This window comes from Puma concolor, chromosome B2 (genome assembly GCF_028749965.1).
Source record: "Puma concolor isolate L17-30 chromosome B2, mPumCon1.1.hap2, whole genome shotgun sequence".
Lineage (NCBI taxonomy): Eukaryota > Metazoa > Chordata > Mammalia > Carnivora > Felidae > Puma > Puma concolor.
The window spans coordinates 145391926-145417402 of record NC_141671.1 but is presented as its reverse complement, the minus strand read 5'-3'; the positions used below and the strand labels follow the sequence as shown (position 1 = coordinate 145417402).

General features: G+C 45.2%; 1 protein-coding gene across 4 annotated transcripts in view; it reads right to left on the bottom strand.

The window, feature by feature from the left end:
* The window catches only part of FNDC1 (fibronectin type III domain containing 1), a 107595-nt gene that overhangs the window by 45419 nt on the left and 36699 nt on the right, over positions 1–25477 (bottom strand). For 2 of the 4 annotated variants that reach the window (XM_086708255.1, XM_025925619.2), the window contains 6 exons: positions 15180–15386; positions 9773–9871; positions 8100–8217; positions 5685–5872; positions 4717–4824; positions 1331–1519 (listed from right to left, as the gene is read on the bottom strand). In XM_086708255.1, the coding sequence (XP_086564381.1) occupies positions 1331–1519; positions 4717–4824; positions 5685–5872; positions 8100–8217; positions 9773–9871; positions 15180–15386 (909 nt within the window). The remainder of the gene's footprint in view (positions 1–1330; positions 1520–4716; positions 4825–5684; positions 5873–8099; positions 8218–9772; positions 9872–15179; positions 15387–25477) is intronic. The other 2 variants (XM_086708252.1, XM_086708253.1) reach the window with 2 other exon arrangements.

Below are 25477 nucleotides of genomic sequence, written 5' to 3'. Positions count from 1 at the left end.
GCGGTGAGCATTTAACATGACCGTGTGAAGGCATTTATAATTAGTCATTATAATTTCTCATTCTTTAGACATTGGACACATTTTCCACATTATGGCAGTCTCTCCTAAACACCTCTTTTGTTCTAAGTAAAGATATAGTAGTCCTAGCAAATTGTATTACATTTCTAGAAATTGAGTCAAGTTATGTCACAGCTTATTACTGCAGGCATTTTGAAAGGAGTACTTGTAAGTAATCCTTGATTTTGGCAATGCAAGATCTTATGTAGGATTTTCTTAACATAACTGTCAGGATATTACAGATGTATTACAGCCATTCTTAGCGATGTAGGCAAGAAATACACATAAGCTTGGTACAAAATGTTGAATGATCTACACTCAAGACCAAATGGGGATGTGCTGTGTGTGATGTGCAGGTGAAGGGTGAGCAACAAATTTGTAATTTTTGAGACGTTACAAAGTGTTCCCTATTCCCCGCCCCTAACATGCGGGTACTTGCTTCCTCCTTCTTACTTAAAATCCCTTTAATAATAGATACGTTTGCAATCTCAAAATAAGGCCTAAACTAAAAAGGCTCCTCGTGTAGGCAAAACATTATATGACACGTACCCTACAATTTACCCTTTCTTGAGAGCAGGGTTGAATGTAGGAAGGGATGCGGGGAGAGAAGGAGACTGTATATGGCAATGGAGGACCCGGAGGGAGCAAACCTCATCCATTTCACTTTTTCCAGCACAGAATGGTTGAATATTATAGTATACACTGTGAAGCCATCCTCACATCACAGTGAAGGAGACAGCTACCGATATCGGGTGTCAATACGGGGAAACAGAAAAGAAAATACAGTCCAAAAATGCCTCACTCCAATTTTGGATTTTATTAATTTTCAGAGTGGTCAGACACACAAGGTACTTAAAATTCTTCCCACTAAAGCTGCACTCCAAAATAATGGAACATAAACTAAAAATTTTCAGTGCTATTTAGAAATTGAGGAGAGCTAACACATAAAAATGTCACATCACACCTGCAAAAATGTTCTTCCCGTGTCATCAAAAAGCCCTAAATTATACAGTGATATGAGGTTAATCACATAATTAATACGTTTGTGTTACTGTAATATTGTAATAGCAATTCATGTTACTAGCAATCAATAATATTTTAGTCTCCGGGGAGACTAATTTCTAAAGGAACAACAAAGATATTTTAGAAATCAATAGGCAAATTTAGCCCCCCAAATCATCAACAGAGCAGCACTAAACCCAAGGGCATGATTCAAAGTAACACACCACAGTTAGCAGTAATGAAGAGAGAGGCACAGACACACAGTGCTTACTTGTTGGCATAGCGACAATGAAGGCTTTGGAGTGAGGCCCCAGTCCTCTCCTGTTTGCGGCCCGGATTTTGAAAAGATAGCGTTCCCCAGGCTGCAGACCATCCACTAGGGCAGAAGTAGTCTCTCCAGGATAGGTGAGGGACTTTGCTCCAAATGGTTTGAGAGCCGGGGCGTATGAAAGAATGTATTCTGAAATGATTTGGCAGACGGTTGGAAGGAGGAAACTGAAAACAGTCCTGTGTCCAGCAGACAGACTGTATGGGCAGGATGAATTAGAACGTGCATTACTAAAATTAATACTCCAGCAATGCACGCCGAGTCAGCAGCTGGAGCATAAAGACAGTGGAAGGTGAACTAGCGTTCATTCGGGCTACCAGACAGGGTCATGGAGGGTTTAGCAGGCAATTTTCCATTTTTAGCAAATTAAACACATGGAACCCAGGAGGCCAGTCTTCACACAACTTACCCAAACTATTTACGCTGCGTTGGGACTTTTTCTTCATTGTGCTTTTTGCTAACTTACTATGTCACATTAATATACCCTGAGTAGAAGCAGCCATGGGAGAAATGACAACTGTAGGAACTGAGTCTCAATTGCTGCCACCTTCAACAGCCTCAGTGTGTTCGTTTGAGCTATTTTTATTTGCATCTTAGGCCAGATAAGTTCTATACTTGGAGCAGAATTTCACCTTTGTAGGAATTACAGTCTCAACTCAATATAAGGGCATTTCACAGTATTTAATACTATGGGGAAAAGTTGCTAGTTCATAGATTTATGTGATGTCTAATGTTTCCATCTTGAATCAGTGATATTTATAGACACGTACAGACGTGTAATGTCCTTAAACCTTGAAAATCAGAGCAAATTCAGTCCAAGGAACTAATATATCTCTATGCTTATGTGGAAATACTATAACGTAAAGAAGCCATGTTTTAAAGCAGAATTTCCACCCTCAACTAAAAACTGTCAGGTCTGTTTTCTTCCCGGTGAACTCATCACATTAATGGGAGGATGCACTAACCACAAAAAATAATTGGGATCACAGAAAAGCTAAGCGACTGTCATACTATCTACATCCTACATAGAGGAGCACAGAAGACCTTTTCTTTTCCCTGAGATCTAATCTTTAAAAAGTATGTTAATTAAAAAACTTCAACTGAAAATGCTTTTGCAGCATTTGTCCAGAAAAAAAAAAAAAAAACAACAAAAAAACACCCAAACATTCTTTTCTCTTTGAAAATGAGCAAACTAGTCATTTGTGGTGGTCACAAGTAAGAACTAAAAGAACCCACTGCTATAAAATATTGTCATACGGATTTTTTTTATGAATTCAATTCATCTGGAAAAAATGTAACCATGTCGAAGTATATTCTTCTATTATGTCTTCTATTTCTCATACATATAAATTCCCCAGTGTAATTATGAATTTTCAGTCCCACCACCACACCTTTATTAAAACCACCTAACAGGGTTAAGATACATGAGTTCTTTTGGACACAAAAACTCGGTAGCTATTATTATTTCTGAAAACATTTCATTGACTACGAGGGAGCTCCATTTGCCAAAGAGCTATAAATATAAACTAAGATGTGGGAGAGGGAAAGAAAACAAATCAGTAGCATGGTAATAAAGTCATGAAAAGAGGAACAATTGACTTTTTTTTTTATTACTAACAAAAGTAGTCAGCCAAAAAACGTATTTACGCAATTTTCACAATCCTTTTCAGCATCACAACAATAATACAGCCAAAGCTCAAACTGTCATAAAAGGGATGATTAAAAGGGCCAACTTTCTTCTCTTCATTTGCTTCTGATTTATTCCACTGGGAAAAAAAATGAGCAAGAACAGTATAATATATTCTTTAAAAACTGCAAAGTGAGGGGCGCCTGGGTGGCGCAGTCGGTTAAGTGTCCGACTTCAGCCAGGTCACGATCTCGCGGTCCGTGAGTTCGAGCCCCGCGTCGGGCTCTGGGCTGATGGCTCAGAGCCTGGAGCCTGTTTCAGATTCTGTGTCTCCCTCTCTCTCTGCCCCTCCCCCGTTCATGCTCTGTCTCTCTCTGTCCCAAAAATAAATAAACGTTGAAAAAAAAAAATTTAAAAAACAAAACAAAACAAAAAAAAAAAACTGCAAAGTGAGAAAGCAGTAAGTTTAGAAACTACTGCCCCACATCTACCTTCCTTAACTTCTATTTGTCCCACGGACAACCTTACAGGTCCGCAAAGACAACTTACAGTTGTATACAAGAGAACTTTTCAGTTTTTTAATTAAGAAATCCTCAAAGGAGATTAGCAATAACGTCTCTATTTCTTTAAGCTTACACAAACTTGTCAGAGTATTCTGGACATAGACTTAAGTTGTCTTCTAAAATCAAATAACAATAAAACGTACCCTTAGGGTGCATTTATATAGGCACTATCAGGGGGGAATCTCCATATTGCCTTTTAAAATATCTTCAAACAGACTTCCGAAAGGTTCTTAAATATTTTTACATTAAAAAGAAGTGATTTGTGGGATGCCTGGGTGGCTCAGTCTGTTAAGCTTTGGACTCTTAATTCCAGCTCAAGTCATGATCTCTAGGTTTGTGAGTTTGAGCCCTACATTGGGCTCTGCACTGACAGTGTGGAACCTGCCTCGGATTCTCTCTCTCTCCCTCACTCTCTGTCCCTATCCCGCTCGTGCTCTCTCTCTCCAAATACATTAAAAAAAAAAAAAAAAAGAAAAAAAAGAAAAAAGAAATGATTTGTGCTTTCTTTAACATTGTCAACAATTTTTAAATTTAACTAGTTGTGAATATTTTATTCTATTTTCTTTTCATCTTCTGTGTTTTTTTCTAAGGTCATAGTTTATTTTTCCTCAACCAAAAAAATAATAATAATAATTAAAAAGGCTGAAAAATAGGAAAAAATCCATTTTTTAATTTTATTTCATTACTTGATTTTCAAACCCATTAAGTATTTTTGGTCTCATTCAAGACATTTGTGGTCCCACAGGGTTCCAACTCACTTCTACGTTCCATGATCTTCCTGGTACAATGAAAAGACCCCTAGCATGAAACACAAGGTGTGGCTTATATGGATAAAGGTTAGGCTGTCACACCCACACAATCAAAAACATCCCTCCTGATAGCAGCACCAAATTCCCTGTGGATAGAGATGGAAAGTCATCTTCACGGCTACCTGGACCTTCCTGACAATGAAAACCCTGCATGAAATACCCTTGTCCATTGGGTTAGCGCCCCATAAGCGTACGCTGTTCCCTGTTGCTTTTCCAGTCACCGATCCTACTATCATTAGAACTGGTGCTCATCAGAGTCAACGGACACATCTCTATTTGGAGTACTTTGCTGCGGTGGGCACCTTATACCTTAAATAATGAGGTGCCTACCTTTCACTTTCCCTTCGGTCTCAGGCAGTGCATCCCAAGCGACAGTGACAGCTGTAGATTTGCCATTGACTGGCCAGACGTTCAAGTTTTCAGGAGCTGTTGTAGGAGCTACAAAAGAACAAGGACCCAAGGTTTAAAAATGCCCTTATGGATATTCAACAAGTGTATGACATGTGGTCCTACATACAGATTTTTCACTGAAGCAATACTGTGTTAATTTTTATTATACACGAGAGAAAAATCTACACTCTCATTACTCTTAGTGTAATATAGTGATTTATGTCAGTGCTACCAACTTACGTAGTGAGTTTAGACTTATCTAGGGAAATGCTTTTAGAATTTCAGAATTCCTCTCATTGCTGAATATTGAAATATAAAAAGAAGACTAAAATCCAGTTCAAACTTCTTTCTCATAAAGCTTTTAAAGACATAGTTTTAAAAAATTGATACAGAGCAAAATTTTCCCCCAGGATCAAACACAACCTCAGCCTTAGGAAGGAAGAGTCTCTCCTACCCTCTAGAGCCAGGCATTACCCTGGGGCATTCACGCAGAGGTGGTGACTCCTAATTATTCTCTATCCTAGGATGTAATGTGCTCCACATGTCAGACTAACATGCTAATGAAAATGGCCAGTGAAGGATAAAACACAGATCCAAGGGAACAGTTCCTGAACTTCTTTGCATTCGTACATAGAAACACTTCCAAGATTTCGGAGTAATGTTACTTTAAAAACTGCCTCTGCTGGGGCGTCTGGGTGGCTCAGTCGGTTAAGCATCCAAATTTGGCTCAGGTCATGATTTCATGGCTCGTGGGTTCCAGCCCCGCGTCGGGCTCTGTGCTGACAGCTCAGAGCCTAGAGCCTGTGTTGGACTCTGTGTCTCCCTCTCTCTCTGCCCCTCCCCCGTTTGTGCGCTCTCTCGCTCTCGCTCTCTCTCTCTCTCTCTCTCTCTCTGTTTTAAATACAGACCAGATTCTGGTGTTCTCTGGAAGACAGATGTACTCCATTTGCCGTCTCTTTCACCCTGTGAAATACGGACTGCGAATTCATACATGGTATCTGGAATCAGGTTCTCAACCAACACGCGTCTGTTCGAGGTCTGCTTGTGATCCCACCTTGCTGATTCCCCCTTTTCTCGATAGCGCACGGTGTACTGTCTGTAAGAAAACACAAGGCAGCCACGCGCCCAGCTGACCAATTCCCTGCAACTGAACGCTAGATTCATTGCTATTTTTCCTTCCTCATAAGTAATGACTTCTGGAGGTAAGCAGAGAAATCAAAGAGGAGAAAAATCTAAAGTTTTGACTATGTTATTAAGTCAGAGAATTTACTCTTAAGTTCCAGGGAAAGGTGTGTAAAGTAGGCCAGGAAAGACGGAGATTAGTGTCTTACAGATCAAAAGATCGAGCAGAGATTCAGAAGGGAAGAGACAGAAGGGGGACAGCTTTGACCAGGCAAGTGCCTTATGAGGGATGTGTGAGTGTGAATGTGAATGTGTTTGTGTGTGTGTGTGTGTGTGTGTGTGTGTGGTGTGGAAAGGGCAATATTAAGAACTGGAACAGGGGCACCTGGGTGGCTCAGTCAGTTGAGCATCTGACTTCGGCTCGGGTCATGATGTTGTGGCTCATGGGTTCAAGCCCCGTGTCGGGCTCTGTGCTGACAGCTCAGAGACTGGAGCCTGATTCGGGTTCTGTGTCTCCCTCTCTCTCTGCCCCTCACCCATTCATGCTCTGTCTCTGTCTCAAAAATAAATAAACGTTAAAAAAAATTTTTTTTTTAAAACTGGAACAGCCCAAGGTATCTTGGTTCTCCAGAAAAGAAAGACAAGAAGATCCATTTCATGCCAAAGCAGTTATCTATAGTTTCAGGAGGAAAGACAACGTGTGGTTTTGAGTAGACTTATCATTATGAGAAGGAGCAAAACTGTGTAATAAACACAGCAGGATAGAGGAGCTTATAAAAGGAGCTCTACTGTGTGATTATCACAGAGAGAAATGGTGTGGGCAAACAGGGTGTAACAATGTCAGGCAGAAGGCATCCTCAACATTCTGAGAGTTGCAAATGCCACTTAGTGTCTTCCTTTTCCAAGAAATTTTCTTTGCAGCCACTTTGTGTAGAAAGCATGTGAAACATTAAAAAGGGGCCATTCATTATATTTAATAATGAAGACTTCAGTTTCAGACACAGCCCACCAATTAATATAAGAGTCCTGCTAAGAAAACTGAAGCCCTCTTTTGTTTTCATCAAGATGTTAGAAATCAAAGTCCAGTGGTAATCAGGAACACTTTGTGTTGGGAGAGGCCAAATGGCTAGGGAGAGAATCACTAGACCCTTCTGAGGTCCTTCAAAAGAAGCAGATTTCTTTCTTTCTTTCTTTCTTTCTTTCTTTCTTTCTTTCTTTCTTTCTTTCTTTCTTTCTTTCTTTCACTAACAGTGACAGAAACTATATCTAATACAAATAATGGTGTGTGTATATATGTATATATATATATACATATATACACACACACATATATTATATGTATATAATCTCAGCATTCGATTCCATTCATTTTTTTTAAAGGACATTCACTCTTCCTGGTCGTAGATAGGTTCAAAAATTAATACATAGTGCCCTGGTGGCTACCAAATCTTTGGCTTTCTCTTGGTAATATTAATTATTCAGTCATTTAACACATAAAATTTTGATGGCTATATTAATCTACCAGTAACATGAAATGCTGTTCACCAGTGGCTTTTTTTAACATAGAAATTATTTTAACCTTATGATTGGTTTTTCTTCTACTGCTATTGCAAATCAGTATAAAAATCTGAAGAGCATAACATCGTGGCTTAAGAGACAAAACAGTTGTCTTTTGCTGTACACAAATGAGCTGGACATAAAGAAATTCAGTGTCTGAAGAATGTCTAAAGAAGAACTACAGTGTGCAAGGCATTTGACAAATGTCCACCTCTCTGTGTAAAAATCCTTGCTCCTGCCAACCTTTCCTGGATAATGGGAGGGACGGGAAGACTCCTTCTAAGATGGGCCCACACCCTCTGCACAACTAGATCGTAAGGAGACAAAGCAAAACACAAATGGGGCAAAGGAAGAGATGGAATCGAGGGAATTTCCAGACACAAGATAAAACTCTGAGCAAGTGAGAGGCGAGGTCCTCCTGTGTGCATTACACACGAGGCCATGATAGCATCTGAGCTGTGGGAAGTGTGTGACCACACTCGAGACTAGCTGGACTGCCAGAGAATAGTTGACCATTCAGCTATGGGAAGAGGCCATCATCCATGTATGTCAGAAGATACAGTCATTCAAATAAACACAGGTCTTTTGAGCACCAGAAAAACCACATCTCTCATACCTAAAGGCAAAGAAATAAGGAAAAGTACCTTGATGCAACAACTTTCTTCTGTTTTTCCAAAACAGGATCCACCCAGGCTACAAGCACAGATTGGGATGACATGACCCGGACGTTGATGTCTTCAGGCACATCCAGGTCATCCTCTTCTGGAATGACAACAGGACACCTTAGAGGCTGTCTCTACAACAGGCTCTGCCCCAAGTTCCTCTGGCCCCCCAGGGTTCATTAATCACGCTGTACAATTTTTAAATTGCTTATGCTTAATGTAGATAAACTAAAATCTCCACTCTTGTCCTTCTCACACACAGTCTAAGAAATGGGCAGTTCACTTGAAAAGCTGCCCAATCCAGCTGACATACAGCACAGTACAAAAGGGATGCTTTGCCCTGGTCCACGATTCTCCAAGCAACTCAGTGTTTTCTTAACACATACTGTAAGTTTCTGGGAAATCACACAATCTTTACAGGAAGCAAAAGTTTTGGGGGAGAAAAGGTCAAGCCAGAGCATTTCCTTGGCGATCATGGCATGAAACAAAATTCTGGCTCAAACAACTGTACAAATCACACTGGGTTCCATGTCCTCGCATTTTAGAAAATGTGGTTTCAAGACAGATAAAGAGTTACACTCAGACATAAAATAGATTTCAGTTTGCAGATTTCCAGTGGAATACATCATAGTCACGAAGCCTGTTCTTCGTGAAGTTCTGTTCAATCTCTACCATAAATGAAGATTAAGAGGTTTCAATTTTGCTTTTTAGTCTCTTGGAGGTTTTGTTTATTTGTTTTTTCTTTTCACCTTTAAGGGATGGTATTTCAGAAGGATGTGGCTTATGCTACAAATAGGGGAAGGTGGAAATAATTAGCCTGTTAGAAAAGCGATGGAGACACTTCTTCTATAGCAACAAATAATGAAAAATTAAAGGGCCACATCGTGTATTTGAGGCTTCTGTTACACTGTGTAAGCAATCATAATCATCACAGATATAAAATTATAATACATATATTATACATAGTATATTCTATTACTGTATTATACATAGTAATAGAATGTCTATTCCACAATATACTATTGTAATCACAAATAAATTGTGAATTCATGAAAATAATCATGCTATAGATTTGCCTCTTTAAGTTAAGGCACAGGATCCAGAATAGGTGTGTGTAATTTCTTAGTATGTGAGTAATATTAAAAACCACCTGTGAATGGACATAGGAAGAAAGGCTCTGTTGGTAAATGACCAATGATCAGGCTATGAGAAAGCCTCTACTACCTTTCTTCCTCTTCTCAATGCTGTGTTTCGGTGATTTTAGCCGAAATGAAGCATGAGCACAGATCTTGCACGCCGCCCCCTCCACACCTACTCCTACTCCTCTCTGTTCGCAGTCTGACCCCAAGGGCCACTGATGTTGGATCAGACTGGATCCTTAAATGGAACAAATGATTGGCTGCCTCTATCACGGCAAATTTGCCACACAGAGAAGCCATTCAAAATACACAAAGAAATACGCTTCATTGGAAGAACTCTGTAGGCTCTGAGTATAAAAGAAACACACTTCTGTCTGAAATGTGGCCGAGCCAGCCCTGTTGTTTCCTTCACACTGAATGACACCCAGTTAATTTGTCACTTAGCCAGCATCGTTTGGAAACAAGACCTCATTCACACAGACCATAACTTGAGCAGGTGCGTCCTTGGAAACATACCTGAAATCTTCCGTTTCGTTAGGGCAGCCCTGTAGACAGGCTGACTCTGCCCCTGTGAGTTCATGGACTGCAGGGAGACCACATACACCGACTCCGAGGCTGTGGACCAACCGGCAAGGGATGAGGCTCTGCACTTGGCTTTCCGGAATGCACACCCTCATTGTCTGCGTCTCCCACCCCTACCACCAATCTTGGCTTTCTGGGGGCATTCCAATTTCTTCTAGACAATTAAAGATGAGACCAAGAACTGTAAGAACTAGGCTCAAGAAGAACACTATTATGTTAGAAAATGTGGGAGTGACGGTTACCTATAATTCTTGAGAAGTAGGTTTCTATCTCACCAAAATTGAAGAAAGATGAGCAATGTTTAAAAAAGAAAAGAATAGTATATTTTACCCGCAGAAATCCCTCAATTTCTTTTTTACCTCCAAAATAGAAAGAGGGGTCACTCTGTTTCTGTCATCGAAAAGAAGGAAGCAAGACAAAAACAGCGAGTGTATCCGATTAGCAGTCCAGAGAGCATGCTGGGCCCTTAGAAACCGACATCCTCAGAATTGAGTCTCCAAAGATTTATTAAGAGCAAATGTAAGAGTTTAAACATACCCTTTATTTCTGGATTGTTCTTTAAGTTAGGTCCCACCACCCCACTCCCCTAATTGGACATTGGGCCCACTAGCATCTAACCGAATCTAAACTTGAAAACTTTATTTGGGAAAAAATACAATGATGAAATAAAACTTGTAACTCTCAAGCACCTTGGAACCATAGAGTCTGGGACCCAGATGAAGTCTTCATTCATTATCTTCCAATGTGACCTTCTTATTTTATAAATAAGGACATAAAGCCATGAAAAAAATTGGTTGACTTGCCCAAAGCCATGCCCCTAAGAAAGACTCAAAGTTGTCTCCAAATCCAGAGTTGTTAATGCCTAACTCCAGGCTCTTCCGACCAAGCTTCCTGTAGCAGCCTTGATCAGCTCAAGAGTAAAAATGAGGCAATTTGATATATTTCTAGTGCAGACAACAATCTTATCAGGTAATACCTAAGCAAATCAGCAGAAGGGACACTGAGATCCTAACAGAAACCTGTAACACTAGAGGTCTGCTTTCAGGGATTGCAAAGTTTCACAGCAAGGGGAGAACAAACGTTTTGTTTTTACAAACAATATGTCAGTTAAACATAAAAGGAGACCAGTGTTCAAAAACCTTACGTGGAGAAACCTACTTATGTAAACTAAACTGCTATAGACTAGTCACGTTTCAGGGAAAGGGGACAATGTTTGACAATCTTTGAGCACCCCCACTCTCCCTCTTCTCCTCTCTCTCTCTCTCTATATATATATATATAAATATATATATATATGTATATATACACACACATATATATGTATATACAAATATATATATGTATATATACACACATATATACATATACATACATACAGAGAGAGAGAGAGAGAGCAGGTAAAACTCATGCTGGGATGATAAATTATTATTGAGGCTAAGGCTCTGACATCTTACTCTACCACAGAATTTTGAAATATATGTTTTATAAAAGGGAAGAATCAAGTTTGTAACCCTCGCATTCATAGAGCATCAAACTAAGCTTCCAGAGAGAAGTCCCTTCAGGGGATCAATTTCTTGGTGCTATTGACAAAGGAAGCAGCCCAAGGTCAACAAAGAAAAATTGTGCCATCCAACCTCACAACCCGGGAACACGTATAAGTAAACATAAAAAATGTGACCCATCATTTATCAAGAGCCACCAAGAAATGAGTAACTTCCCACAATTGACGTTTTTACATATTTGCGATGTACTTCTTAAAGTTCCGAGACTGTTTTTAATGCCCAGATTCTTGATTTGCAAGCTCTCCACACTAAACTTGGCCCAAGATTATCATGAAGGAAGAGTAAAGCGGGACAGCTCACGTGTCTGGGTCTGTCTCTGCCATGCTGGGCATGTCCCATCAGTTACTCATTTAGTCCCGACAAAAGTTCCATGAGGAAGCTACTCTCACAGTCTCCTTTTCACAGATGAAGAACCAGGATCAGGGGGACAAGGTGACCCACCCAAGGTCATGGACTAGGTGGTCAGTCCAACACCCAAGTTTTACTCCTCTGGGTGAGGAGGGAGCAGGGCCCAGAGCCAAGCACCGGCTACGGAGCAACCAACTCGTTCTTCACAAAAGCAATGAAGCCTCACTGGTATCACAAAACACTCCATTTTGTGTCCGATTATTGATAGTCTGGAAATAAAATTTCCAAACTGATCCCACCATCACCAGCCCAGTGCCCCCTAGGACCCCAGGCACCCCCGCCCCTCCTCAGAGCCACAGAGCCTGACCTCAGGCATGTGACTCACCAGAAACGCAGGTGTCTGGACTTCAGACTTGTCTGTCCTCACTTCCTGAGGGAGCCCAAACTCACACGCTCCTTCATTACTGCCCCACTCGCACGTGAGCTCTGGTGCTTGCTCTGTTCTCTCGCCTCCTTAGCCCGGGGCCACTGTGCCTCCCTGGAGGGGACTTGGCCCCTGAGCCCTGGGTGCCCACCACAGCACTTCCCACCTCCTGTGCCCGCACCTCTGCCTCCACTTGCACGACACTCTGTCCTTTGTCTGTCCCTGCCAGGGACTGTTGGGGCCCCAGAACCCCACGGGTCCTGACACAGAGGATGCCAAGTAAGGTGTTTCGTAAATGACTCAGAAGGCAGGATTTTTGCTGACGGGACCTCAGGCCCACCTTTCCACAAGTTTCCTTCATGTGTGGCCATGCTCTGCAGGCACCACGCTTTACATGGCATCTGGCTTATGAACAGAATTAGAATCCTAATTCTGGTAAAAATGAGAACACCGGCATCTCCTAACACAACAGGCCCGCTGCGACATCTCCCCGGGAATTCACGGCATCCTCCCAACCGTGCTGGAGCTAGCGTCCAGGGAGACCTCTTCTTCCTCACGGCAGCCTCTGGGATCATTCACGACGGCAAGTCCAACACATTTTTGTTTGGTGAAAATTCAAAAGCTAACACGGTGTAGCTGAGGCACAGGAGGTCCACACTGCTCATCAGGCTGAGGCCGGAGCCATCCTTGACCTCAGGTCCCACATTTGTTCAAGCTGAAGCAGCAAACAAATCTTTCTTCTGCCCTCAGGTGAGCCAGGGGTCATGACCGAGCAAATCAAGAGGCAGCAGAACCACTCAGATGAGACGCTTGTTCACACTGACTGACGTCTTACTGCGTGGTGTCTGTGAGAGGCTCAGCACAGTGAAAAGTGCCCACTTAAAAAAGGCCCCCTGCAGTCTCAGGACGTAAAAACAGAGACTCCACTCTTCTGCTGATACTCTGGGTAGAATTTGGCCCGTGTCACCAAAACAGAGCCATTTTACCACAAGAAATGGCAAGAGGTAGGCTCTTCAAGAATGGACGACCAAAGAGTGATTGGGCCTCTAGCTCCAGGCCTCACTGCTCATACTGAAGCCTCACAAAGCACCCACGGCTCAGACTTGTCCATCTCCTTCTGTGACCCCGTGTGGTGGCCAGTGGCACGGGAGCAGAGGGGTGGCTGGTCATTTCTGTTGGGGAGGTCTGGAGTCTGTATTTCGAGATGGTTTGGATGCTATGCCTGACAGAACACCCACCAGGCTCTTCCAAGAGTCTTCAGCAGGTGGCTGAACAGAGAGCAGTGAGCAGGACGGTGACTTCAGGGCTATTGCAGAAGGGGAATCCAGCCTGGCCTTCCATCGGTGTCTCCACACGGATCAAATCTGCCCCGATCAGTGCCCGCCGTGCAGCCCAGGGGGCCAGGCTTTGAAAGTCTTGAGGAACTCAGAGCTGCCTGTCCAGACTCCACAATATGTGGTCACCGAGCAGAGCGGATTGTCTTCTCAGAGCACCTGAGGCGCCTGGGGCCAGCAGGAGGCTGACTTGTTTCCTCCACTGCCACTGAGCCCCCGACCGCTGTTCATCGCTCCTGTGAGCCTGGCACCCTCCCTCTGGGCTCTCTTCTCCCTTCCTTCTTCCACTCCTCCGTCTTGTCTCGCCAGACTCACTTCCCACTACTTGCCTGTCCCGTGTCGTGTCTGACAGAAGACTTGAGTAGGAGCCACGGGCACCACTGCCTTCTCACCAGGGACACTGCTTACGGCACACGGCTCCGTGTCCTCGTGGGCTCCTTTGCCTGGAGCCCACCCTCCCTCCCACCTCCAGCCCATCTCGCGGGTGCTGGAAGCTGAGCGAAGCCTGGCATGCAAGTGAAGAGACCACCAGGTCCCACAGGAGTCTTGTGGGAGGGCCCAATAAATCACACCCCCTTTCTGGCCCGAGTACTGACCCAATTAGGAAATGACTGACAATAAGTAGTGGGGGGCCAGTATACTTATTGCTGGTGCGAATGTTGGAGAACATGGGGTAAGTATTCTGGAATGAGCCCTAGAATCACGCGGGCCATCCTGCCCAGCAGCCCTGGGCTCTACATGACTTAGGCCTAGAGGAGCTGAGCAGACCATGTGCTCTCTAGAGCCTGGCTTCCCCCCAAGTGGAGGACACAAAAAGGGCAACTCACGCTTACCCAACGCTGACAGCCAAACTCATCAGGTAAATAAGGGGGCGTGAGGAAAGGGGGAGAAAGGCAGGAGTTTGTAGCATTGCCTCTCTAAAACTATGGCCTGTGCCACTGTCCGGGCCTGTCAGTGAGTAAAGGCAGCAAAGGTCAGGCCTCCACCCAAGCAAGAACAAGGCACATAATCTCTCCACGTTCCGTGGCCAAGGCTTCCATCCCACAATAAAGGTTTGCAGAGAAGGAGGAAGGCAGGCCTGATATGCAGCCTTCATCAGCAGCCACCACATTTCATCTTGAAAGGACCCAAGTTCCAGTGTCCTGGGATCTAAGACAAAGCTTAAAAGAACAAAACGGTGGGGCACCTGGGTGGCTCAGTCAGTTCAGCGTCCAACTCAGGTCATAATCCTGCAGACTGTGAGTTTGAGCTGTGCATCGGGCTCTGGGTGACAGTGCAGAGCCCACTTTGGATCCTTTGTCCCCCTCTTGCTGCTCCTCCCCCACCTGCACTGTCTTTCAAAAATAAATAAAACATCACAAAAAAAAAAAAAAAGGACAAAATGGTAGAAACAGAGACAAGATGAGAAAACCTTAGCTTCCTTCTCATGTCCAGAAAAATGGCCCAACTCAAGGAACTGATGGGCACCTGGAGGGGAGGCCTTGTCCTGCCCCTAACGGAAGGCTGAAAGGGCAGAGGCGTGGAGGGCAGACCTTGCAGAGTTCAGTTCAGAAGAATCGCAATACCTGGAAAATGAATGCTACGCCTACCATGTACCTTTCTGTCATGAACGAGCTTCTAAACATTGACAAGATTGCATCGGTCATCAAAACATCAGTTACCATTAAACTCACCCAGCTTTTTAATTTCGTGTGTTCGCTCATCTCTTGTCAGCGGAACATAATTCATCTTCCGGCCACTTTCCCCGTAGCCCAGAAGAAAACCCCGTGATCTGCGTGGACTCTTGGCTCCCGACAGGCGTGGTGCCTTCCACGCAACGGAGAGCCGGTCGTCTGAGGATCGGACACGCACGCGCAAGGGCTTGTTTGGCACTTCCTTTTCTTAAAGAGGACATGACACAGAAATTATTAAACAGTACACCCCTCAGACTTAACCATTGAGTATGTCAAGTCAGTCCAAAGTCTGGCAGCTGTGCTCGAAACCTCCATGTTCGTTAACGCATTCGAGGAGGAACGTATTTCCCCCACGGGTATCGACACTCCACTCACATGTTCCTCCCCGCATTTCGGACCGAGAGGTCTCGAGAACTTCAAGTGGAAACATACCACTGTGGGGCTGCCAGCCAGAAATCTTGGATGTTTTACAACGTCCTTTTTCACCTATTTTGAGTTCTTAAGGCCAAAACTATATATTCTCCGGTGAGAGCTAAAGGTCAGTGTAAAAACATAGGAAATGCAATTCGGTACTATTTCTAACTGTCCTCCAGGAAGCTCTCCTCTCTAAGGCTGAAAAGACAGCCTCTCCTTGTCTTTACGGTTAAGCCCCTAAGAGCTAAATACTAACTGGCTTCTGCTTTTTATTGTAATTTCTCTTTCATGGCTGCCTTGCCCCGCCAGGTAAACCCCACTGCTCACCCCAGTCTCTGCTCTTTCCTTCTCGTGACATCAATGCCTAGAAATCCTCTTGCTAAATGCCGATCTCCAGAAATGCTCTGACTGTTCACTTTTTTCAAAGCAGTGCATTCTGGTGGCCAGTACTTAGTGTTTCGAGTCTTGTTTTTACATCAGTTAAGAGCCGACAAGTTTGGGAACAAGGGTGAGGGGCCCTGGGGAGACCACACCGCCTGTTTCTGACAGTGGGCCACATTCTAGCCCTGCATCAGGATACGGTTAGGCTAATACATGTCATTCTGGTTATAGAGGCCAGGTCTTCCCAGGTATTGTTCTTCAACCTACATTAGCCCATTAGTAATTCTGACTAGTGTTTTAGATATTCTTAGCTAAGCAAAGACATAGAAACAGAATCTAATGTCATGAGTTAGTGTGAGTTTCAATAACACAAATAGACACTAGAGATGGTTATTCTAGTGGATAGAATAACCATTCTAGTGGATGGTTATTCTATTCTAGTGGAGCCAGACACATGGCTCCAATGTCTTAAATGTAATCAAAAGGGATATTCTTTTGTACACTAGCTGGAGTTACCTACTCAGTTACTGGGCACCTGCATTCCTAAAGACTACTTAGAGAATATCATGTTATGGTAAAATAAATATTTTGCCCAATATGCAAAGTAGTAATTTTTTTTTTAATTTGAGAAAGAGAGCATGCATGCAAGCAGGGGAGGGCCGGGAAGGGGGGGGAAGAGGGAGAGAGACAGAGAGAGAGAGAGAGAGAGAATCTCAAACAGATTCCATGTTCAGCATGGAGGCTGACGCAGGGCTCGATCCCTGAGATCACGACCTGAGCCAAAATCAAGAGTTGGATGCTCAACCACCGGAGCCACCCAGGTGCCCCTCAAAGTAGTAACTATTAAGATTTTTTGTTTTTAGCCCAATAGTGTAGTCAAGGGACTAACTTTATGGAACTTGCAGCCTGATATCGAGTAACTTTTCCTGGGGTTATACCAAACTGATCTCCGTTTTGTTCCAAGTTAAGAGGTAGGCTCTCAATTTAAAGGACTAGCCTCTATAAAAATTAAGGACCACCAAATGATATGGAAAGACAAATATATTCATTTAAGTAGCTCAAAAGAAAATAATTTGCCAAAACTGTTCAGTACTAATACTCATTAATGGCACAGCATTGATTAACTGTATGAGTTCCTATATTAATCCTATGATTTGTTATTCTTAAGAGTTCCCAGTGGGGATCTCTTACTTCATACCCATAACAATGCGATGTCCCATGTTTCTAGAAAGATCCAGGTTGCCAAAACTTATTAAGTGTTTGGGTTATCCACAGATGACGGTGTCACAGAGGTGGACATGAATTTCTTCAACAGCATGGGTCACTGGCAAACAGACCTTGTGTGGGGCTACAGTGAAAAGATTTTTTTTTTTAAATACTGAGGAAAATGTCTTATAAAACAACACATATAAAAGTAAAATCTGAATAAGGAACAGCATGTTCAGTCTCATTTATCAACAATGAAGTTTTGGTTTGTTTTTTAAAGTTAGCAAATCTTGGGGGGACATTCATCAGAACAAAATACATAACCAAGCTTAATTTCTCAGGAATAGTGTTCATGTCATTTTCAGATTTGTGCAAAGTGATGAAATAGACTTTACAGGAGCCATAAGCATGGGCATAGAAGTCAAGAAAGAAAATTTTACAGGAAGCAAAACGCTTTGCTTCATTCTGTCTTTACATCTTCTAAGTCATTTTTACCCGTGGGCTTCTAATGCAAACTGTCACCACACACATGAAATTCCATTTTAACAGAAGATCCTCTCATGAGTTAATGACACAGACTCTCTGAGGGTGAACCACCTGAGGTTGGGGTTTGATTTCACAGGATGCCCAGCATTGGGCAGGGGTTGGTACTACATTTTTAAAAAGTGTAAAAGGTGAAAATGATCTCTGCCAACAACATATGATGTTTATTTAACTTTTATAAAAAGTTCATACCTCTTCAAGGGCGCCTCTCAGTGATGTGGGGTTGAAAATGACTCTTGATCAAGCTGCCACAGGCCATTTGCACCGCTTTTTTTTTGGGTGGAAATGACAGGGTCACCACCCAACCATGGCTGCCACAGTCTGTTTCTCGAGGAGCGGCAGTAAACCGGACATATGTCCATGGTGCTGTTATCAGTTTGACTGTTCTCAGTGTTACTCACCCACCCCGAGCTCTTGGTCTAAAGCCCTCTGCGGCCTACAGTGATGCTCCTACCACTGCAGAAAGCAACACGTCAGCACGGGAGTTCTGGGATGATGTCCAGCAAAATGGGCAAATGTACTGAAAACACACACATGGGTCTTACAGGAGTCAGCTAAAAAATAAATTATTGGACAGAGATGGTTGTTCCCTGCCCTGGAGCTCTGCTCCAGGCCTGGGACGCTTCCAGCCATGTCCCGCGTGCTACAGTGGAAAGTGTTCCCGGAGGGTGCACTGTCACTGCTGGGCCTTGGGGAACGTGGCAGGTCTCTGCTCGAGACAAATAACCCCCGACACTCAACAGTAAAATACTGACAAAACAGTAACAAGGAAAAGTGACAGAGTCCCTGAGGAGGAGGAAGGGGTAAGGTTCCAAGGACAAAGAGTTCAGTCTCAGACGGCACAAGTTTGTTGCCTGAGGTGCCTGTGGCTCTGTCTTGACCCACGCGAGGCCCACTAACTATCCACCACACTGCCCAGTGGCAAAGACAGTGACTGCCCCCTCAGATCGTATGGGCTTTCACCCCCGGCTCCGACCTGCTGTCCAACCTCTCTGCACCAGGGCTGGGGAAGGAGGCTGAGCCTGCTGTACAAGGAACTCAGGGGAAAACAGGGAACGGGGCTGAGGCTAGCCCCAACCACCAACCACAGGGCTGAGGCCAGCCCCAACCACCAACCACACTGCCTACTGTATACAGACCTTCACAGTTTATCCCAAGCCCTCACATGGTTTATTTTAATTGTCCTTACAAGAGCTTCCAAGTAAGTAGGACAGACATCATAATCCCTGAGAGAAAACTGATGTTCAAAGAGAGGAAGTCACTGACCCAAGGCCGCACAGCTACCGAGTGCCCAGTGGAGACCCGAATTCCACCACTGTGGGCCGAGTTCCAATCTTGTCTAACTAGACGCCTCCCCTTTACGTTCTCCCCTCTCCCCATATGCCACCTCGGCAACCACCTAACCTCGTCTGCCAATGAACGAATGTCAAGCAAGGTTCAGAACTGAACAGGCCGTCTTCAGGGGATGAGTATAATGCCTCGTACAGTGGGCACTAAGAGTGTGTGTGTGGGCACGCGCACGTGTGTGTGTGCGTGTACGTGGGCGTGCGTGTGTTTCAATGGACCAGACAGTATACCCAGCAGGTAACAAACAAACAAGAGAAGGCCTCTCACCAAAGATTGCCCTGAGAACTGTTCCCACACCACACGGACGTTCCAGACTCTGAAAACCACAGAGTAAGGTGAAAATGCCCCCCTCAACACAGCCCTCCATTTTTCTAACCCCCCTCAACACAGCCCTCCATTTTTCTAACCTTGGTTTTAGAAACGCCAGCTATAATTTTTTTTTCAGGTATTTTGAAAATTTCTTTAATATGCTGGGTCCTTCACACCATCAAACATCTTTCATAGATCTTTTATAGATCATCTGGTAACTCTCTTTTAAGCTGATGCACACATTAAAAAAAAAACAAAACTATCCGTATGGTTCACATTTACTTGCAATGAAACTATTTCGGTGTCTTCTCTAAGCTGTATGTGATAGCTTCACAGAAGCCCTGTGAAATTTTTCTAATAAATCTCTGTAAGTCTTTTATCTTGAAAACAGGAAGTCACAATTGCCACGGGTAATCCCGCTCACATTGACCAGTGCAGAGTGTATTTTAACCTTGGCGGGACACAATCCCTCCCTTGCTCCTGGTACAACCTAACCAGGTAGATCTTACTCAGAACTGGTCAATAACAGAAGACCTGTGGCGATCAATTACACACCATCTACCTGGCAGGTCAACTGGGGACAACGATTACCATCTGGATTATAGCAGACCTCAGAAAGTCAAACAGGATTAGGACATCGCTCCTGACCTGTACTGCCAGCCACACCAATTGGCAAATATTCTGAAATTACATGGACTCAGAATCTGCTCTTGATGCAAAGAAAAAAATTTAAAAAACCAACGTGATGCTCTGCCCATCTACAATTCGAAGCTAGTTAAACATGGTTGCTTCTGAATTGGGTTTCCACAGACTCTAAAGTCAGGGTTTGAATCTGAGTCTGATACTCACTGGCTGTGTGACTTTGAGAATATTCACTGAAGCTCCATTTCCTCCTCTGTAAAGTAGTATATAGCATGTCGAATTTTGTAATATTAATCCACAAAAAGCATTTAAAACTGTTCCTGGCATATATTAAGCACACATTCATTGCTAGCTGTGTGTGCAGTTGTGATAAAAATGAAATTCCTCGTTTACCAGACTCACTGGATGGGTGGGCCACACTCACGCTACACAGCTCACCATGATGCCTTGCACACAGGAGGCGCCGCGAAAACGCGTTGCAAAGAACCAGACAAAAGCAAAAGATGCCCTATTGCCAAAGACTCTTTACATTGAAAACCTTCTCAAATGCGAGGTGGTCTAATCCAGACCCCTTTTTGCACCATGAACTGAAAGCATCTAACAATTATCAAGTCCCTACTCTTCGCTGGCCTAAAAGAGTCCGTGGCCACTGCTGTCCAGGGACCACTTTCCTCAGCCTGGCCTCAGCTACCAGCACATTCTCATTTTCCGCAGAGTGTGAGGTATCACTCGGTGCGCGGCTCTGAGGACCAGGTTTAAGTGGTCTCTTCCACTGACCAACTTGACACCCCACATCCCTGACCTCCAGGCCTCACAAAGATAAAGGTAAATGGCCCTTATCCCCATTCCCACGGCCTCGCAGGGCAGGCCTGTGTGCTCACTCGTCCTCTGCCCCAGGCAGCTTCCCCACCATCCCCAAACATCAGACCCCCGAGGCCAGCGGGGGCACCGGTCCGTCCAGCGAGAAGAGGTCCAGCCTGTGAGGCTAGAGTATAGTGGCCCCCACACGGCAGTGTGGGGCGGAATCACCTGGAAGGCTTGTGGAAACACTCCCCAGCCCCCACCCCCATCAGGGCCAGAGAGTCCAAAGCTTATGTGCACATTTGATGAATAAACACGATAAGGACGAGACAGGATGGGAAAAGGGGAGAAAACGTGCATTAGAGGGGTGTGAACATGAACCGCGGACAGCCAGAACAGAGACAGGACATGGGCTTTGCTGTCCCCACTCGGAGTATGGATTCCCTGTCGCTAACATAGGTCCAGGCCAGCACTGACTGACATCTGCCAAGATAGGTCTGCAAGCACCTCTGTCTGCCAAGGGCTCCTTCCTGGGCGAGCTCTGACACGTCATCTCCTGAGACACCTCTGCATGTTTCACAAAACTCTCCTTCCACACACCCACATTTGCAGTTCTTCCTCTGAAGTCCTTTTAATGCCATGTTTTCGTTTCCAATAAACATCCTCAGTGATTTGACTACTAAGCTTTTGTGTGATAGGCCAAATATTTTTATTTGACAGTTTATTACTAACAACTTAACGACAGTGAGAAAATATTTTTAACAAGAAAGAATTACTTAACCAGAAAAAGACTGTCTTATTTCTTTATTTTGGAATAGTGTCTGTCACCATGTCACCAACCTTCGTAAGATAATTGGATCCCTACCAGGCAGAAGGCATTTGACAAACATCCTCACAATAATCCAATAACGGCCCATTTACAAAGAAAGCGGGGCTCAGAATGGTTAAGGGGGGATTCAAAGCCAGACAGCAGGGGCACTAAGCTGGGCTGGAACCCTGATCTGTGGGATCTGTAGCTCTGATTCTCTGCACTTCGTTCTTGTTCAGAAGTTCCCGGTGGTTATAGAGTCGGTGTCACCAGCGGCCAGCATGGCGGCTGCCCTGGGAGAAGGTCCCTTTGGTGCCTCACAGACACCTCACGTGAAGGATCTGGTCTGCAGCTCCAGTAATCACTGCCTGTGACTTCCACACCACGAGGACACCCACTTACGGAAAATGTCAGCATAGACCCCAAGGACCCGGCTGCTCTTAAGAGAAGTTGGTCCATCTGTCCCATCAGGATACACTCATCACACTGTTCCCCTGACATTTATACATTTCAGCACTCCGGGGAAGACCGTCTGATGAAGAGCCCAGGACCTGGGCAGCACCACCGACGGCCTGGCCACCTGACTCATCCGGGGAAGCATTCAGAACATGAAGGAGAGAATTTTTGCAAGTTAGACACATCTCTCCATCCTTCAGAGACACTAGAGCAATGGCCCTAAGCCCACACCTGGAGGCACTGGATCCTTACTACCTTTTCAGGGCTTGGGAGAAGACAGAAGATCTTCAAAGAAAAAAAGAGAAAAAGAAAGAAAAACAACCTTGATCTCCCCCAAGCTAATCAATGCCAATTACTAACATTGTGATGGATCATGAACCCTAAAGAACCTTTATAAAACATCTCACACTAACTCTTAAATCAACCAACCTAAGTGTCTTCCGTCAAGCTTTCTCCTGCCCCCTGGACCTGTCCAGGTCTTCACAAACTCTTCTCTCCTGCTCCCTGGGATGATGCAGTGATGTCCAGGCTGTCACCAGATGACAAGCCTCAGGGCATCCTTCTCGGCATGGCATGGAGAAAGGACGGTGTGGTCAGAACCCCACAGGCTGTGTGAGGCAGCCAGCACTGGTGCCCTAAAATAGGGCACTCGGAATCCAGTGGGGATGGTCCCAGAAACAAAGCAAATACTTTCCGCCATCCTGGGACCACTCAGCTGTGGCCATTTTGTTTTGTTTGGCTGTTCGTTTCACGTTATCACTTAGTATAGCTCCTCAAACTTTTCACCAGCGTTTACTTAACAGCAAAAGCAGATGGCACAATCCCAGAAGCCAGGAGCAAGGCAATTTATGCAGACTTTATCTCAAAATTGCACGTCAATTCTGCAGACTACTCTTTAATATTTTGGTGTTTGTTTTACACTAGAAAGTAACGTTTTGAATGACTGATCATCAAGAAAGCACTTCCTGTGGACATGGCCGGTGAATCCTATACCTTCATGGACTTCCAGGTTCCGAGAACCCCAGGTTTAGAAGCCCCAAGAACCACTAGTGCGTCAGCAGCTTCAGGATGTTATCCAACGTGTCAAACGGTGGCTGACTTTGACCTCGGTGGTGCAAAGAATATCAGTGAAAAGTACTTTATGCCACCGATTTCACCCCACAGGACCAGGGCTACAAAATGCCAGGTCACCCTGAGATGGCGGCCAGTGCTACATGAGTGACACCTGCACAAGTTGGTCATGAAGCCCGGCCACCGGCACAAGAATTAAGAGGTTCAGCAACCACCTGCATGGACTCATTCCTCAGTTCTTACAGATCCTAAGCCTTTCGAGGGGCATCTCTCCCCACACTAAGCTGACCATCTTACTGTGTAGGCAGAGCAAGGGTCTGCTTCCTACTCACGGCAGTAGCTCCTGTATAAGCCTTGAAGAACAACACCAGCCGCCGATGTCCTCAGCCACCTGCGACAGGAGCCTGGGGGGAGCCCACCCCTGGCCCAGCCCCACGGACACAGCGTGAGGGGATCCAGGGAGCTTCTCCGGCTGTGGAGGCCTCCTCCATCCATGATGGGCAGTCGCAGTCACTGAAAGCATCTGCTCTAGATCCCTCTGGGGGTATCGTCATTTCCGGAGGCACTTCCTGAGGACCCACGAGGGCCACAGAAAAGCAAAAGGGAGAACGGCCCTTTTCTGACCTCCTCAGCGGCTGAAATGCAGACCTCTGGCGTTTCTTCACCCCGTGGCGTAACACGGAGACTATGGAGGCCAAGACGAAGGACTGGGAAATATTCTGAGGAAAATCATGTCCCAGTTCAAAGGTTTGTTTGGTTCAGTTGTTTTAGTCTTAAAGCTCGTCTACATCGCTCTCATTCGGGAGTAGACAACTAAGTAATGCACTTGTTCCCTGGAAATGAAGACCATGTTTTTGTTGAGTGGCTACTGAAGAATTCAACTTCTTACTGTGACCCAACATGCCCTTTGCAAATGGAAGACCCAGTTACGATATTTGAATAGGTTGAAAAGCTAAAAGAGAAAAGGGCTTTCTTTCAGGACTAAGATCTGCATTTGCAGGGATCCTGCCTTATGAGCACATCCCTCTTTGGCGACCTCACAGGGGCCACGCCCTCCCTCTCTTCCACTCAGACATCAAAAGAAAAGGCCACGGTGGATATGAAGTCAGAGAGCGGCACCTGGCCCCCAGGACGCTGACCTTGTCAGAAGCATTGGGTTTAGTAATGACTGCAGGACATGAAGGCAGGGAGAGCAGCCCCTCACTCAAGGCCACTCACGTGGGACAGCTCATCTCTCCAGCTTTCGGCCCTGCCCTGTCTGCTTGGAGCAGCCACTCATCGGCTCTGAAGGGAGCACCCAGCCCACCCCCAGCAAACAGCCTCACTCCTGGCCACTGGCTTCCTAGCAACTCACGGAAGGGAAAATCTGTGAGCACATATCCTACTCATCAATACGGGGGAAACGCCACAGAAGGCTGGTTGAAGCCCTGGTGTCAGAGAAGGCCGGTGGTGATGGCTCCTGACTCCCTTCCAGGGGAAACCTGTGGGGGCTGGAACCCCCGAGGGCTTGGATCTGACCCAAGCACATCCAGCCACGTGAGAAGTCACACAGCTCCACACACAAGCCTCCACGCCCTACTTTCTCATTACTGAAGAACGGGCTGGAAGGTTAGGGAAGTCTCCCCCCTAATGTGACAGGCGACTTGGAAGCAGTCACTCTGATAAAGAGCTGGGAGCCCCCAAGAGGAAGGCACCTGTCTCCGGGCAGTGCCTCCGAGGGACTGAGAGGCAACCCCACAGCAGAGGGACTGTGCACCCACCTCGTCTCACAGACCAGCCGCCTCGAGGAATCCCAATCCACAGACACAGTCAATATCATTCCAAGAAACAGAAGGCAAGAATTAGGATCTCTGATTAACGACCACACCGCTCTGTGGCCGACACACCGGCCGGCCCAGGACCACCCCAGCGTCCGCGGCTGAACCAGGCAGAGGTGACCCTGGCCTCCTGACAGGGCGCTGTGTGATGCGGAAGCTCTCGTCACTGCTCATCTCCTATACCAGGGCACAGCCCCCCAGTGGAAGCAGCCTCCAAGTGCATTTCTGCTTAAAAAACATTTATGGAGCACCTACTGTGTGCTTGCCCCAGGCCCTGGAGATAAACAGATGAGTAAATTGGGGCGCCTGGGTGGCTCAGTCGATTAAAGCATCCGACTTCAGCTCAGGTCATGATCTCATGGTTTGTGAGTTCGAGCCCCGCGCCAGACTCTGTGCTGACAGTTCAGAGCCTGGAGTCTGCTTTGGATTCTGTGTCTCCCTCTCCCTCTCCCTCTGCCCCTCACTCACTCTCTCTCTCTCTCTCTCTCTCTCTCTGTGTCTCT